The 14556-nt window shown below is 41.5% G+C and overlaps 2 protein-coding genes across 2 annotated transcripts; one reads left to right on the forward strand and one right to left on the reverse strand.

The window, feature by feature from the left end:
- The first annotated feature begins 3336 nt into the window (after positions 1–3336).
- On the forward strand, positions 3337–4209 carry LOC136548107 (uncharacterized). Its single transcript, XM_066539744.1, has one exon. The coding sequence runs from the start codon at positions 3337–3339 to the stop codon at positions 4207–4209; it is 873 nt and encodes a 290-aa protein (XP_066395841.1).
- A 5281-nt stretch (positions 4210–9490) lies between these two features.
- LOC136548108 (uncharacterized) lies at positions 9491–10140 on the reverse strand. The gene is made up of 2 exons (XM_066539746.1): positions 9948–10140; positions 9491–9846 (listed from the first exon to the last, which is right to left on the reverse strand). Exons 1-2 carry the CDS (start codon positions 10138–10140, stop codon positions 9491–9493), a joined length of 549 nt encoding a protein of 182 aa, XP_066395843.1.
- Positions 10141–14556: the final 4416 nt, after the last annotated feature.

Raw genomic sequence — 14556 nt, forward strand, 5'->3', positions numbered from 1 at the left:
GCGTCGTGGTTTACTCTCCAGGAGCAAAATGGCAATCGCTATCCCTGACATTCGTAAGATGGCTCGTGCTGCTGGTCTTGGCTGCTGTGGATGCAGTGTCGCTGACGCCCATCTGATGCAGGTCCTCTGCAGTGTTCGTCAGGGCGCACAGTGTCTGCCCCTGACGTGGTTTAGGTCTCTTGGTGTCCGCTCGCTGTTGAGCCCGGGTCTAGGTCCTTGGGTTGGTCTCCTTTGTTCCCCCGTGTTTTTTCTTCTGTCCTATCAGTATCAGGAAGAAAGCTAATGGCCGCGAACGTTAACATTCTCAGATGGTCAAGAGCGTATCTTGGTCTCACCCGGCCCTGAAGGCACGGGTTCCGTCTCGTCCGACCTCAAGGATACGGGATCCGAGTCACCCGACCCTAAGGGCGCGGGCTCCGTCTCGCCCGTTCCAGAGCGCGCGGGAGCCCCATCATCCCGACCCTTCGGGCGAGAGCCTCGTCACGTCCGACCCCGAGAGCGTGGACTCCGTCTCGCCTAACCCCAAGGGTGTGGGATCCTCCACGTCCGATAGAGGTCCGTACCGCCCCCAACCACTACGGGTCTAAAAGTACGAGTCCGGGGTCAAACTTCTGACGCCAGAAGGGGAGCAGACGCGTCTTGACGTGACTCGCGGCCACGACAGGCCACGTCTGAGGACGCACGTCGCCAACAGCATCGGGCGTGCCGACGCTGTGCTACCTACTCCCCATACAGCATCCAGCAGATGCGTCAGCGAGCCATACCGTCCGCTGGGTCGGGATGGAGCGCCACGACCGGTTAACGACGCCCGTGTACGGCGCTAGGGCCGCGACGAGGAGCCGTCCCCGTTGTCATCTACAGGGCCAGCGGGACCTGCATAAAGGAGATTGAAGACGTTGCAACCCCGAAGGACGCATCGAAAGCGTCCATGAGGGTGGGGCCACCCCACCGTTCGACGATGAAGTCGAAGAAGATGCCGGGGCCCTTCCCCGCATGCAGGTGTGTTTACACCAAAATTTAGGAGAAAGAACGTGGGAACTCGCAGGCTTAAGATTGTGCCAATCAAAGAAGATCGATGCTAGCCACGATTCTGTAATCGGGTCTCTTGGGATGACGTCGGCGGATAGCGATGATGAACTATGGTTGGTGCCAGAAAACTACATATCGGACTATACAAAAGGGGAAATATTAGAGTCCAATTTATCTTAAATTAGGAATATTTTCATTTATGTCAAGGATTGTAACGAATCGTGCTCGAGTAGGATTCAGGTTTAGACTCCGGGTATAAATATCAGACCCCGGCTATTATAAAGGGAATCAATCAATCCAAATATAAGTTAATTACTTTTTCGGCTCCGGCCACCCCTTAGGAGTAGGAGTAGAGTAGATCTCGACGAGTTCTTCAGCGAGTACGGCTGCATCGATCCGGTCGACCTCCACTGCTTGTCTGTAAGTACCGTCATGGTTTATACCTTGTTCGTATGGCTGCATCGATCCGGTCGACCCCCACTGCGGCTCTGGTATAAGCTAGTTATCGACTATTGTTTAATTCGAGTATGACATGTGTGATTCTGCCTCACACCCCACTGCATGAATTAGATCGCGGTCAAGTTATCGGCTCTACCTTAGATTGGCAGTCTTTGGTAGATTCATTAAGTTACCGATATTGTTTATTGCTTTCATATCTAATTATAGCAATATCACTCTGTCCGATTGAGATTGATTTAGATCGGCCTTATATCTTATTTGACTCATCGTTTGCCAACCTAAAACTGATATAATCTACACCTTAAACGATGAGTTATGTTTTATCGGCTGTTTTACATCAATCTTAATCGTGCATAACGTGCGGTTAAGGCATGTTATGTCCTGAGTAGATCTATTGGCTAGCGAGAACCGTTCCACGGCCCGTTATCACGGCCTGTGTGATTCTGCCTCACACCCCACTGTTAGCACCGTGGAGTGGGGATCGTTATTTTGTAGATCTATTCCTGGTAAGGCGTGACTTTAACTGTGCGTTACGTTTTCCATGGAGGCGGCTGGTTCATCCATGGAAGCGGCGGCGGCTGCGTGCAACTGGTCTAGGGCTTAAGGCATTGGCATCTATCTGTTGGGGCGTCGTCTCGTATTCAACGTGACTTTGACGAGGGCTGAGTCGATGTGAGCCGAGCCGTCTGCCGATTGGGAAGCACAAGGCCCAGCAGATTCCAGCTGCCGTCCGATTGAAGACAAGTCCATGCGGCAACCATCCAGCTGGGGTCGCACGAGCGGCACGCTACACCCATCGCCCATGCAATTTTTTTCTCAATTACATAGCTTAGGGCTCACAAAGTAATATTTAGGGGCCATTTGTAGCCTTTAGTGGCATTTTTGTAAATGCAAACTCACCCAGACATGCAACAGCTGACAGATTAGCACTGGAACTCCGGCAGCGTGCTGCATACTGGAAGCAGCGAGCCAAATTCAGGGCTGTGCGTGAGGGGGACAGCAACACTGCCTTCTTCCATGCCCATGCCACAGCCAGAATGAGATGAAACAACATTAAGAGTATTGCCATTGAAGGAGTTCAAGTCACAAATCACTCGGTCAAAGTACAAGCACTCACTGATTACTTCAAGTCGATCATCGGTGTTTCGGGATTGTCAGCTTGGAACTTTAGCTGCGAGGCACTGTACCAAGATATGCCAAAAGCAAGTGACGACCTGACAGCTCCGTTCTCAGAACAGGAAGCAGTGCAAGCACTGAAAGGCATGAATCGTTGCAGTGCACCTGGCCCTGATGGTTTTGGGCCGAGTTTCTATTCGGCGACGTGGCAAACAACTGGAACCGATGTTATGCAGTTCCTACAAGCCTTCTATGACGATGAGGTTCAGCTTGAAAATGTTAACAGATCTTATATGGTTCTAATTCCCAAGAAGCCTGATGCATGCACGGTGGATGCTTTTAGGCCGATATGCCTCCAAAACTGCTGTGTGAAGATCCTATCCAAGATCCTGACGACAAGACTGCAACTCCGCTTAATGAAATACGGGTGAATGGCCCGATCGTGAAAAAAAAGACTGCAACTACAAATAAGCAAGCTGGTGGACCTAGACCAGACAGGTTTTATAAGGGGCAGATCAATCACTGAGAATTTTGTCTACGCAATGGTGCTAGTTCAATGTTGTCCCAAACGCAGGAAACCAACACTAGTGATAAAGTTAGACTTTGCAAAAGCGTTTGACACAGTAAATTGGGTAGCTTTGGAGGTGGGAATGCAGGCCAGAGGCTTCAATGAAATATGGAGAAGATGGATGAAGCAAATTTTGCAATCATCAAGGTCGGCAATAATGGTGAATGGCTGCCCTGGACCATGGATTAGTTTCCGTCGTGGCCTCCGGCAAGGCGACCCCATTTCTCCATACTTATTCATCCTGCTCGCAGATGTGCTCCGGCAGCTCATCAGAAAGGAAACAAACATTAGACATCCGATTGTCTCAGGTGAGGGATGCCATCACAACAGTCAGCCTTGTCGATGGAAACTCAACATCCTTCTGGCACGATGTTTGGGACGGGGATGACTCCCTGGCTGAGAGATTCCCGGAACTTTATAGCCATTGTATCAAGCAAGAGATTTCGGTGAAACAGGTGTATGAAGGACACTTCGAGACTTCCCTCGTTTTGCGTCGTTCAGCTGCAGCCCTTGATCAACTCCGTCAGGTCAACGAGCTCATGGGGAATCACACGCTAAGCCAGGGGAAGAATCAACGCAAGACTGCGCTCTCCAAAAGAAATGGACAACTGGACACCTCAATGGTCTACAGGGCAATCAAGAGTGCTAACTCCAGGCCCGACGCCTGGGCGAAGTTCGTCTTCTTTGCCTGGCTGCTATCTCAGGGCAGGATACAATGCAGATCAAACCTACACAGGAAAGGTATAGTGGAAGACTCGGTGTGTGAAGTGTGCAACGCCGCTGAAGAAACCACGGCACACGGATGTCCACATGCTGCACAGTTTTGGAATGCTCTGCAAATTCCAACAGACCAACAGTGGCCAGTTCAAGCGCGGAAAGGAATTCAGGCACCGAATCATATACCACGTAAACACTTTAGCACATTCCTGCTATTGTGCTGTTGGCACATCTGGAAGCGGCGCAACAACATCGTTTTCAGCCACCCTAGCTGCTTGCAAATCAGAAGCTTATCTGTGGGCTGCTCGACTGCCGCGTGAGGATGCAGCTATTGCCTCGAACTGGTGCTCCATTTTGGCAAACGCTATGTAATAAGCAGGCTCGAAACAAAATGTTTGTAAACTACCTGGCTATTTGAGGGCCACAATCAATATATCTACCAGGTGGGGGATTCTCTCCCCTCCCGTCGAGTTATCAAAAAAAAAACTGTAATTGTTCTGTAGACTTTAGTTTAGAATCGAAAGAAGACGAAGGACACTAAACGAAACAGAAACCCCTTTATTATCACTCAAGTCGCTGGTGATGAGCTGCAGCGTCTTCATTTCCTCCGATCACATGACCGTAAAACGAGATTCAGAATGCTGAACTAGCCCCAGCATTACCAACTATCACTGCTCAAAGACTCGGTGACATTGATTATTACACTAGCACTAGTCCATCAACTCGTGCTCTCGCACGCGTCAGACTTTTAGGAGATATAAATATTATGTATTATTTAATAATCTTTTCATTTCAAATTATGAGGTTTTGACATTTCTAGATATATTATTTTTAATATGTATCTAGAGAGTACATATAAGTGTATACCAAAAGCTATGTATTTAGAAAACTCAAACATCTTATAATAATGGATTGAGTATATATAACTTATTAAAAAATTAATTATACTAAATTGTAAGTTTTTTCTTTGTTTATTTTCTAACATAATAAACATAATAGATACTTTGTGGTCTACAACTAGTTATCATAAACTCATTAATTACTATTTTTTAAAGGAACTTTCATAATTTTTTCTTTGCATGACACCTCTATATATTTTAAATATGAAATTACTTTGAAACCTTACTGTTAATCATGGTAGCTCTTGTTGCATCATGTATATTCTGAAGTCATAAATCTAAATTTTGATTTTTCAAATTTTATTCTTATTGATTGCTATAGAATTTTTTTTCTCTCTCCTCAAGTTATGTTGAAACTCTTGTGCTTATTGTATCTTTCATTAACTCTCTTTTTTGCACTTCTTTAAAAATAAGGATTTTAAGTCATAGAGTATATTCTTCAACATATATATGCTCTTGTTATCTAAAGAAATTTGTTGTAATAGGTAATGTTGATAATTTAGATGTAGATTTGAGGGGGTATTTAACTTTTCTAATAATGAGATGAAAATTAAGTTATGTAATCAATCATAATAAGAGGACGTCAGCTAAATGCAAATTTAGGTCTACTTTAGATCATGTTTCTTAACGACATATGTGGGTAATATAAATTAAAGTCATAAGTTAGTTTATATTGTTTTACATGATAGCGGAAGTGGATGATTATTTAAAAAATAGAATAGATCCGATAGCTATTGTTATTATCAATGGTGATTAGGTTATACTTAATTGATGGTAAAATGTTTCTAATTTTTATGAAAATTCCTAGGATCTATCTTTTGTTTTCATATTAAGTCTTGAGAGGATTAACATGCAGGCTCTAGTGGTACCTCTAGTTAGAATTTCTAGTACTTATCTTGTTTTGTAGTGTGATAGGAGTATGTATTTAATTGAAATCTAGTCTTAAGATATACAAACTCATGATACAATCTTTTTTCAATTTCGTAAATCTAAAGTTTATCTTTCAACTTTAGTTAAGTTGTCGCAATTTTTTCACATGTTAATTAGAATTTCTAGTATTATTTATCTTTTATTCAAAAATTATTTTTTATTAAAAAGAATCAAGGTTCTAGTAGTATTGTTTTCCACATAAATTGAAACTTGCTTTTATCCCGACACTAAATATGTTGGATTTTTTTATATCACAGCAAAATATGTGTAGTATTATTTATATATTATAGAGTGCGTAAATTTTAATTAATAATATTGATATGACATACTCTTTTAGTAAAGATGTATACACTTATTTAAAATAATAACTTATAAAATTTATTATCATGGAGTATTAATATAAAGTGTTATTGCTTCGTGGTTTGTTAGGTGAACATTTTTCATGTTTCATAAGTTGTTAAAATAAATACTTATTCTAATATATACATGTTTATTTAATATACATGGTGGAACATAGCATTATAATTATTTTATTTCAAGATTATATAAGTATTCAGAAATATATATGTATTGTACTTTTATGAATATTGATTTATTTTTTAATAATATATTACTATTTGCATGTAGATTTTAGATATTTTATTTATTTATTTTTATAGTGGCTATGGTACACACAAATATAAAGCTAATACCTTAAATTATCTTTCACAATGACATGTATGAATATGTTAAATGCAAACTTAGAATATTATTTTGCATGATCTTTCATAATAATAAAGGTGGATAGTTTATAAATGCATTATAAGTTATTTCAAATTATCTTTCATAATGGTAGACGTAGGTATTTTTTTAGCCTAGAAGTGGCTAATTTAGATACAAAGTTAGAGGATTATTTTAAATTATCATTCTTGATGACCAAGCTGGTTAATTTGGACGCAATGCTAGGGGTTATTTTAGATTATATTTTATAATGGCTAATGTGGGTAATTTAGATGCAAATTTAGGGGGATATTTTGATTATTTTTATAATGACATGTGTGGGTAATTTATATAAAAATATAGGAGGTTATTTTAAATTATATTTTGTAATGGCAAAGGTGGGTAATTTACATGCAAAATTAGGGGGCTACTTTATGTTTTTTATAATGGCAGTGGTGGGTAATTTTATTAATAAATTACAATAAATCTAATAGCTATTATCGTTGATGATGATTAGAGTCTAGCAAATCAAAGGCTGGATGTTTCTGATTATTGTGAGAATTTTTAAGATTTATCCAGCAAGTGCTGATTTTCCTGAGTATATATATTGTGAGAATCTTAGGGAGAGGCTATTCAGTAGCCGGCTACAAAATAAGTTATTCTGTAGCCACCTCCATTTACTATAATTTTATATACTAATTTACCATAATATAAATACATGTTTACGATAGTTGGGTTACTATAACACATGGGGATATTTACCATAACGTTATATTAAACCACTTAGTAAGGAGTTACTATAATCTCGTAAAATAACATAGTAATTATCGTAACTCAAAGTGGCTACAGAATAAGTTATTCTGTAGCCAGCTACAAGATAGTAGTTCTATATATATATATATATATATATATATATATATATATATATATATATATATATATATATATATATATATATATATATATATATATATATAATACGGAAAACACTCGTACAAAAAGGTACTCATTGCCTAGCTTTTGAAAACTACAACATACAAAAGTACTATTCGTTGCTAATTGAGTCATTCATGCAACTATACTAATTGCCTACAGTATTGACATCCTTGATTCTTACTTTCAACCCTTTTTCTTTTTACTTGCTACATAAAAATACAAACATGGTTTTTACTATGAATGGAGGGAGCATAATCTTGATTGTTTTTTCTCCCTCGACTCGACTACCAACTCTTTTCTTATTACAATGTATAAATACAACCCTTTTTCTTTTTACTCTACATAAATACAAACATAGTTTTTACTATGAATGGAGGGGGTACAACTTTGACAGTTTTTTCTCATGCGATTCGACTGCCAACTATTTTCTTTTTATTACTCTATATATCAATACAACCTTGGTAGTAGTTTCTCACCCTACTTTCAACAACTCTATATACAACCTTTATAGTTTTTTCCTCCCATTGCAAAAAGTAGAAATATTTTCTCATAAATATACATAACTTTAATTTTCACACTATCCATAAACCAAAAAGGATCAAAGTTCGATGACTTCGTTGAAGACCCATAGAAATGTATAGTTTTAATATAATCTCTGATTCAAGTTGGCAAGGAGTTTGTTGTCAACGTGTCAGTGTCAGGGACTAGAGTCTGTTGATGATTATGACAGTATACATCTCTCGATATTCCATGTAGCGGCCCTCGTCGGGAATTGCATGGGTGTATGTGAATAACCTAGTGGCATATTTATTTAGACCGGCTTAGACAACATACTATTCAAAAATTCTGCCACAGTTTGATTAGTTGGACCATTCACTAAGCTAGGTTCTAATAAGACAAGTTTTATTCCTAGTAAGAACTACATTAACAGAACTTGATGGTGGATGAATCTGGTGCACTAGTATTAGTATGGTGTTCTTCTATTTTTACCACAACTATTGTTCTTAGATACTCTTATGATCATACAAGTTTGGGTTCTCATGAAAGGATTAACGGTTTGTTGTGAGATGTTGGAGCGATGCATAAGGTATTAATAGGGATTATATGATCTATCATGTGAATATTGCTACTCATTTTTTTAGAACCTGCAACCAATACAATATGTTATTGCTGAATGATCATCTATTAATCCTAGCGCTTAATTTGGTGAGTATGTGTTAATTTGAAAAGAGTTTAAGGATGGCACAAACTCACCTCTCAAACCCAACTCCTTCAAAGGTTCAAAGAGCAAAACCTCGTCCCCTCCTTTTTTTTGCAATTTCTCGCTACCAAGTGAGCTCAACAATGGGATGAACAGCTACAGCCAAGCATGACCTGCTATAGTCGTGAGGATGAAGAAGGGTACTTGTAGGGGGTTATTTTTAGGGCCGTTAACTAAGAGAATCGTCCCTATAAATATATATATCAGACACGGTTCTCTTAACACAACCGTCCCTGATAATCAGGTTTGTTTAGAGATGGTTCGGTAAAAACGTCCGTCCCCATAAATCCTACTTTCACGGTGGTTTCCACCGTCCATAGAAAATGGATACGTTTCTAGAGGCGGTTTTCTTAATGGAACTGTCCTTAAAAATTGATTTACAGTGATTTACAGCAACAGTTCTATACCTCCCTGCCAAGGTTACAAACAGCTTCCTAAGTCAACCGCATGCGAGCCGTCTAGAAAAAAATCATTTCTGTGCCAGTGGTAGGAGATGGGACGGTCATGTCCCTATTTTATGCGTGATCCCATTTTGGGTCGGTTTGAGGGATTAAGAGGGATGGGATGGATGTTGTTTTTCACGCTGTTAATGAACACTATATGTTGGCCGTCTCAAAAAAAAAAAAAAGAACACTATCTGTGGGCCCACCTGTCATCCTCCCTATGCCTTATCTTCCTTCCGAGAACAATCGAATTTGTATTATCCACTATCCATGGCACCATACAGACATTGTGCTAGTTAATGCGTATACTAATCATCCTGAATCTTATTGTTTACATGTAGCTATATAGCTATCATACATTGGCTACGGTCTACACATAGCAGGCACATCCCATACTCCACGAGGAAGAGCTGGTCACTTCGAAACCGCCACGCTATGTTTCTCCTCCTCGTTGAGCCGGCGAACGAAACCGCTCCTGGTACAGGCGCTTCCGCTTCTCGCACCTCTCCCTCAGCTGCGCGGGCGACAAGCGCCGGGCCTCCGCGTTGTACAGGCAGGACGACAGCCTGACCCGTCCTGTGCCAACGAGCTGGCCCTCGAACTCCGCCATGGCCGCGTCGATGTCCCGCCGCTCCGAGTAGGTGACGTACCCGTAGCAGCGCGTGGTGCCGTCCGGCTGGCGCTTCACCCGCGCGGAGCCCGGGACGAAGGAGGCGAACTTGGAGAAGACGCGCGCGAGGAAGGCCTCGTCCACCTCCGCGCCCAGGTTGCCCAAGAACAAATGGAACCCTGCACTCGTTCATCGGACGTCGTCAGCATCATCGATCGAATAGGAAAAGGGGGGAATTTTCAGAAAAAAAAGAGGAGATTCTGATTAGCATAGGACTTACCGTTAGCCTCGGCCCTCTTTAGTTCGCCTTCGTCGTCTAGCGGCGGCGGCGGCGGCCTCTGGTGAGCGCTGCATGGCCGTGGCATGGGCCGCCGCCATATATGGAGCTGGTTGGGTTCCACGAGTCCGAGACGAGGGCGCAGGTTGCAGACCGAAACTTCTTCTGGACCCGACCCAAATCCCTTTGTCGTCATGGGCTTATGGACGGACCACCGCCTTGTAGTGGGCCGTGGCCTGACTGGGCGAGCCTGGGCTCGCTTTCAAAGTTTTGATTGGGCTTAAGCGGCTGACGGGATACCAATTCATCAGCTAAACTGTTTTTTTTTTATAATGCTACGAAACATACATCCGGAATCATAAAAATATCGGACGCTATGCTCCGCGCTCACTCCAGCACTGCGACCGGCCCAACAGGCCTATCTACAATCTCTCCTCTGTCTACTCCATTCCACTACGACAGCAGACATAAATTCCTAACTCCTCGCTTCGCTCATCACGGCTCACTGCGTCGTCCGCTCGCCCCAAGCTGCCTTGTGGCGGCGCCCCATCCCGCGTTGAGCCATGCCACGTCTGTCGCTGCACCGTGCTCCATCCCCTGCCGCGCCCACTTCGCCTCGTCGTGCTATAGCAGCCGCCTGCATGCGCGTAGGTGTGGAGAGGGCGCGAGCAGTAGGCACGGGGAACCGTGCGGGCATAGATCGGGACGGAAGCGGGCGTGGGACATGGAGCGGCATGGGACCCCACGCAGGCGTGTGGCGTGATCGTCTGGACGCTAGCGTCTGTCCAGACGTCCGGGCGCTAGCCTTTCTCTTTTTTCTCTCAAATAAAAAAATAAAAGAATGAAGATGTACAGGGTCGTTATCTGATTGGCTGCTTTTTTTGCTTGTCATCAGACTGTATATACGTACGGCAACAAGAAGCAAAGAAGGTAGGACAAATTCTCTTTTTCCGACGCATGTATACGTATATGCTTTATTTTCCTTGGCAAATCTGCCAATCCATATCATGCGGGCACACGCAAAGATCGAGTTTGCCGACATGCTCCGCGCTCAAGATCGGATCGGTACTTGCAAGCTGTATATCCCTCCATGATCGAAATGAAGCGGAGGAGGAGGATACAGAGACGTCCCAGCACAAACCACGCATCTTGACGTCTTGTATTTCTTTCTTCACCCAACAGCAAACTTTTTGATTGAGATGATTATGAATAATCAACTTAACAGAGAGCGACCGTCCACTACACACTGCCCAATCGATCGAGTCAAATTAATTAACCATCATATGATTTTTTTCGTACAACTAACTATCTTTTTTACCAGTTGGTGTGTAGATATTTGAGTGAAGATTAATTATATGCAACCAGTGTTTGTACAAAAAAAAGTGTAATATCTTTTTACCAGTGACTTGGATTTAATGAACCCGAGTTCGTTGATGATGCAGCTATCCGCACTCGGGCGCCTCCTCTGCAACCGATGCCGGTCAATGACTTTATCTCCACCTTTAGGAAGCCACTGTTGCAGCCCATCCTCTCGTCGCCGCCAAGCCTGTCACCAGGTCAGCAAGGGCGTGAGCAATTGAGGATGATGAGCTTGTCCCCAAATGGAGCGCTCGCCTGGCTACGAAGAGCAAGTACAGGGAGCAAAAGCCCAAGGCGCAAGCGAGGAAGGTGATGATGAAGCGTCTTGGCGTTGAGGTGGAGACGCAGCTCCCTGACGAGGCTTCGTTTCAGGAGTTCCAGACAGCCTTCAAGCTGCCACTGTCGTCGTCAACACGGGAGGCTATGCAGGTTCTATTTTCCAGGCAGAGTAGGCCTCTAGGGCCGTTTGCGCCGCCTAGGCGTTACCCTTATTAGGTCATAATATTTGGTCGAAAAATTACATCCCAATGTAATATCGAAAAGGAATTGGGTAATTAGGTCCGTCGCAGGCCGTGATGTTGGCTCATCGCAGGCATCGTCTGGCATCTCTGTAATGGATTAAAACTTCTTTTCTCTTAATGAAAAATGGGTCTAACCCGATCACGAAAAAAGGGTTGTCTCCACGCATGGTGTGGTATGGATGATGATGCTTGTTTTATTTCACTTCCGGTTTGTTAAATCCAAGTCACTGTTCACCTTCAATTCAATAGATATAACTCCAGTCTCTTTTTTTCTTCTCAAACACGTAGGAGGTAACTTATAAAAAAACACGTAGGAGGTACGTATCATATTAATTGAGAAGAAGACATCGTTTTTTTTCTTATGTGTGGACTAATTTAAGGAATGAATGGATTTGCTGACTGGGACGGATCGGGCATATATCGATCCAGTCTAAGCCACGGGGTTAGGTAAGCTAAAGTTAAGTTTACAGGTCGTCGTTAACCGGCACACTTTGGAGTTTGGAAGAGTAGTACCATTATATATTACAACAAAGGTCGCATTATTTTAATTTAGATTTAGATAACTATGGGTGAACACCACTGTTGGCAATTTCCTGGGTAAAATGCATGAAGAAGACAATTTACAAAATTATTTGAGTATATGAAATATTTCTCAAAAGTTTGCCATTTCAGTTCCTGCAAAAGACCGGCCTCAGGTGAGCGACCTCTATGAACTAGATGTGGTGGAGGGAAAGAGCAGGTTAAGAGCATGCTCTAGTTAGCTATATGATATGTGGAGGAGCGGTATGGTTGCCCTTTGTTACTAGGACCTCCGTGGAAACCTAGATCTGTTGACGACGGGTGAAGGCTTGAGTACAGCATCGTGTTTATCTTTCAACCACGATTCATGGAGGTTTATTATCCACGGGCGCATTTGGTGGGTCAGAGTCTGAGCCAAAGAATTGACTATTGAGGGCGCCCAACAGCTGATACATTCCGTGGAGAAGTTTTGCTTCAGACACTTTGCTGCTAATTGGACTCAAGATACCTCCCAGCCCTATATATGACGGCAACAGGAACATTCTTCATGGTGCAATCTCATTATTTTTTTTTATGAGAGAGGCGACTCATACCACGTCCTGAACCTCATTTTGCAATGGTATAGTCCACTCTAACGAAATGCTGATTTCTAATGTGTGACTCCACAAAGGAGATTGAACAGTGCAGTTAGTACAACATCAACCTTTAGCATCCGTATGTACATTTTTGAAGCTTAGTAGGAAACCAATGTTTTCCTAATAATGACCTACATGGCTACATGCAGTTCCTTCAGCTTGTGTGAAAATTCAACAACAATATATATGCATGCTGCTTGGTTAGATCTAGATGTACTTGAGGAGTTGTATGGTGTTTGTACAGTGTCTTTCTAGGCTCCCTTCTTTTTAATACAACAGATAGCTCTCGTGCCGATGCCGGTTCCGTTTCAAAAAGGAGTTGTGTGGTGTAGATAGATATTGTACTAACACACTACTTCCCATTATTAATATCGTGATTAGTTGCTTGAATGCATTGCGTTGCACACCTTTAATTGTACTAGAGATGAGAGTACACTACTACAGGAACGTTTTTTTAGGTCGGCTCGTAACCCTTTGTAGGGACGGTTTTGCCAGCTACAAATCAGTGATTTGTAGGGACGGCTGGCCAACCGCTCCTACAAATCGATTTTTAGGGGCGGTTGATGAGCCGTACCTACAAATCAATTTCCCAAAATTTACGAAATCAGGCCAAAAAAATAACAATTTTTTTTAACCCGGAGAGGCCTCCACTGGTCAGCCACCCGCCCTCCTCTACCACTATACCTCACACTCACTTGTGTCCATATTGCATTTTAGTTCCCCACATATTATACTAAACCAAACATAAATTGATTGTTTGAGGCCCTAAACGAATTCAAATGAAAAAGTTGTCAACCACAAAGTTTTATAACTTTTCAAAATCTACAACTTTCATTTTTGTAGTTTCTCCATCCGAGGTTGTTTATAAAATTTGAATTTCAAATTTGAGAAATTCAAACGTAGTTTTTCTATGACAAGATGAATTCAAATAAAAAAGTTGTCAACTACAAAGTTTCTTAACTTTCTGAGATCTACAACTTTCATTTTTGCTGTTTGTCCATCCGATGTGGTTTAAAAAATTCAAATTTCAATTTTTTGAAAATTCTAATAGAGTTTTCGTTGATAAGATGATTTCAAATAAAAAGTTGTCAACTACAAAATTTCATAACTTTTTGAGATCTACAACTTTCATTTTGGCTGTTTCTCCATCCGTGATCGTTTGAAAAATCCAAATTTCAAATTTGAGAAATTCAAACGTAGTTAATGTTGACAAAATTAATTCAAATCAAAAAGTTGTCAACTGCAAAGTTCTATAACTTTTCAAGATCTACAACTTTTATTTTGATTATTTATTCATCCAACATAGTGGTAGTAACATTATTCACAAAATTTACATATCCCTCTTATAGAAACTATAAGAGGGATATGTAAATTTTATGAATAATATTAGTACCACTTTGTCATATAAAGAAATGACCAAAATAAAAGTTATAAATCTTGATGAGTTCTACAACTTTTATGTTCATGACTTTTTCAGCTAAAATCATTTGATATTTTAAAATAACGTTTGAAGTTGTCATTTTTTGAAATTTAAAATTCAAACGGATAAAACAGTCACATGAAAAGATGAATAAAATA

This window comes from Miscanthus floridulus, chromosome 4 (assembly GCF_019320115.1).
Source record: "Miscanthus floridulus cultivar M001 chromosome 4, ASM1932011v1, whole genome shotgun sequence".
Taxonomy (NCBI): Eukaryota; Viridiplantae; Streptophyta; class Magnoliopsida; order Poales; family Poaceae; genus Miscanthus; species Miscanthus floridulus.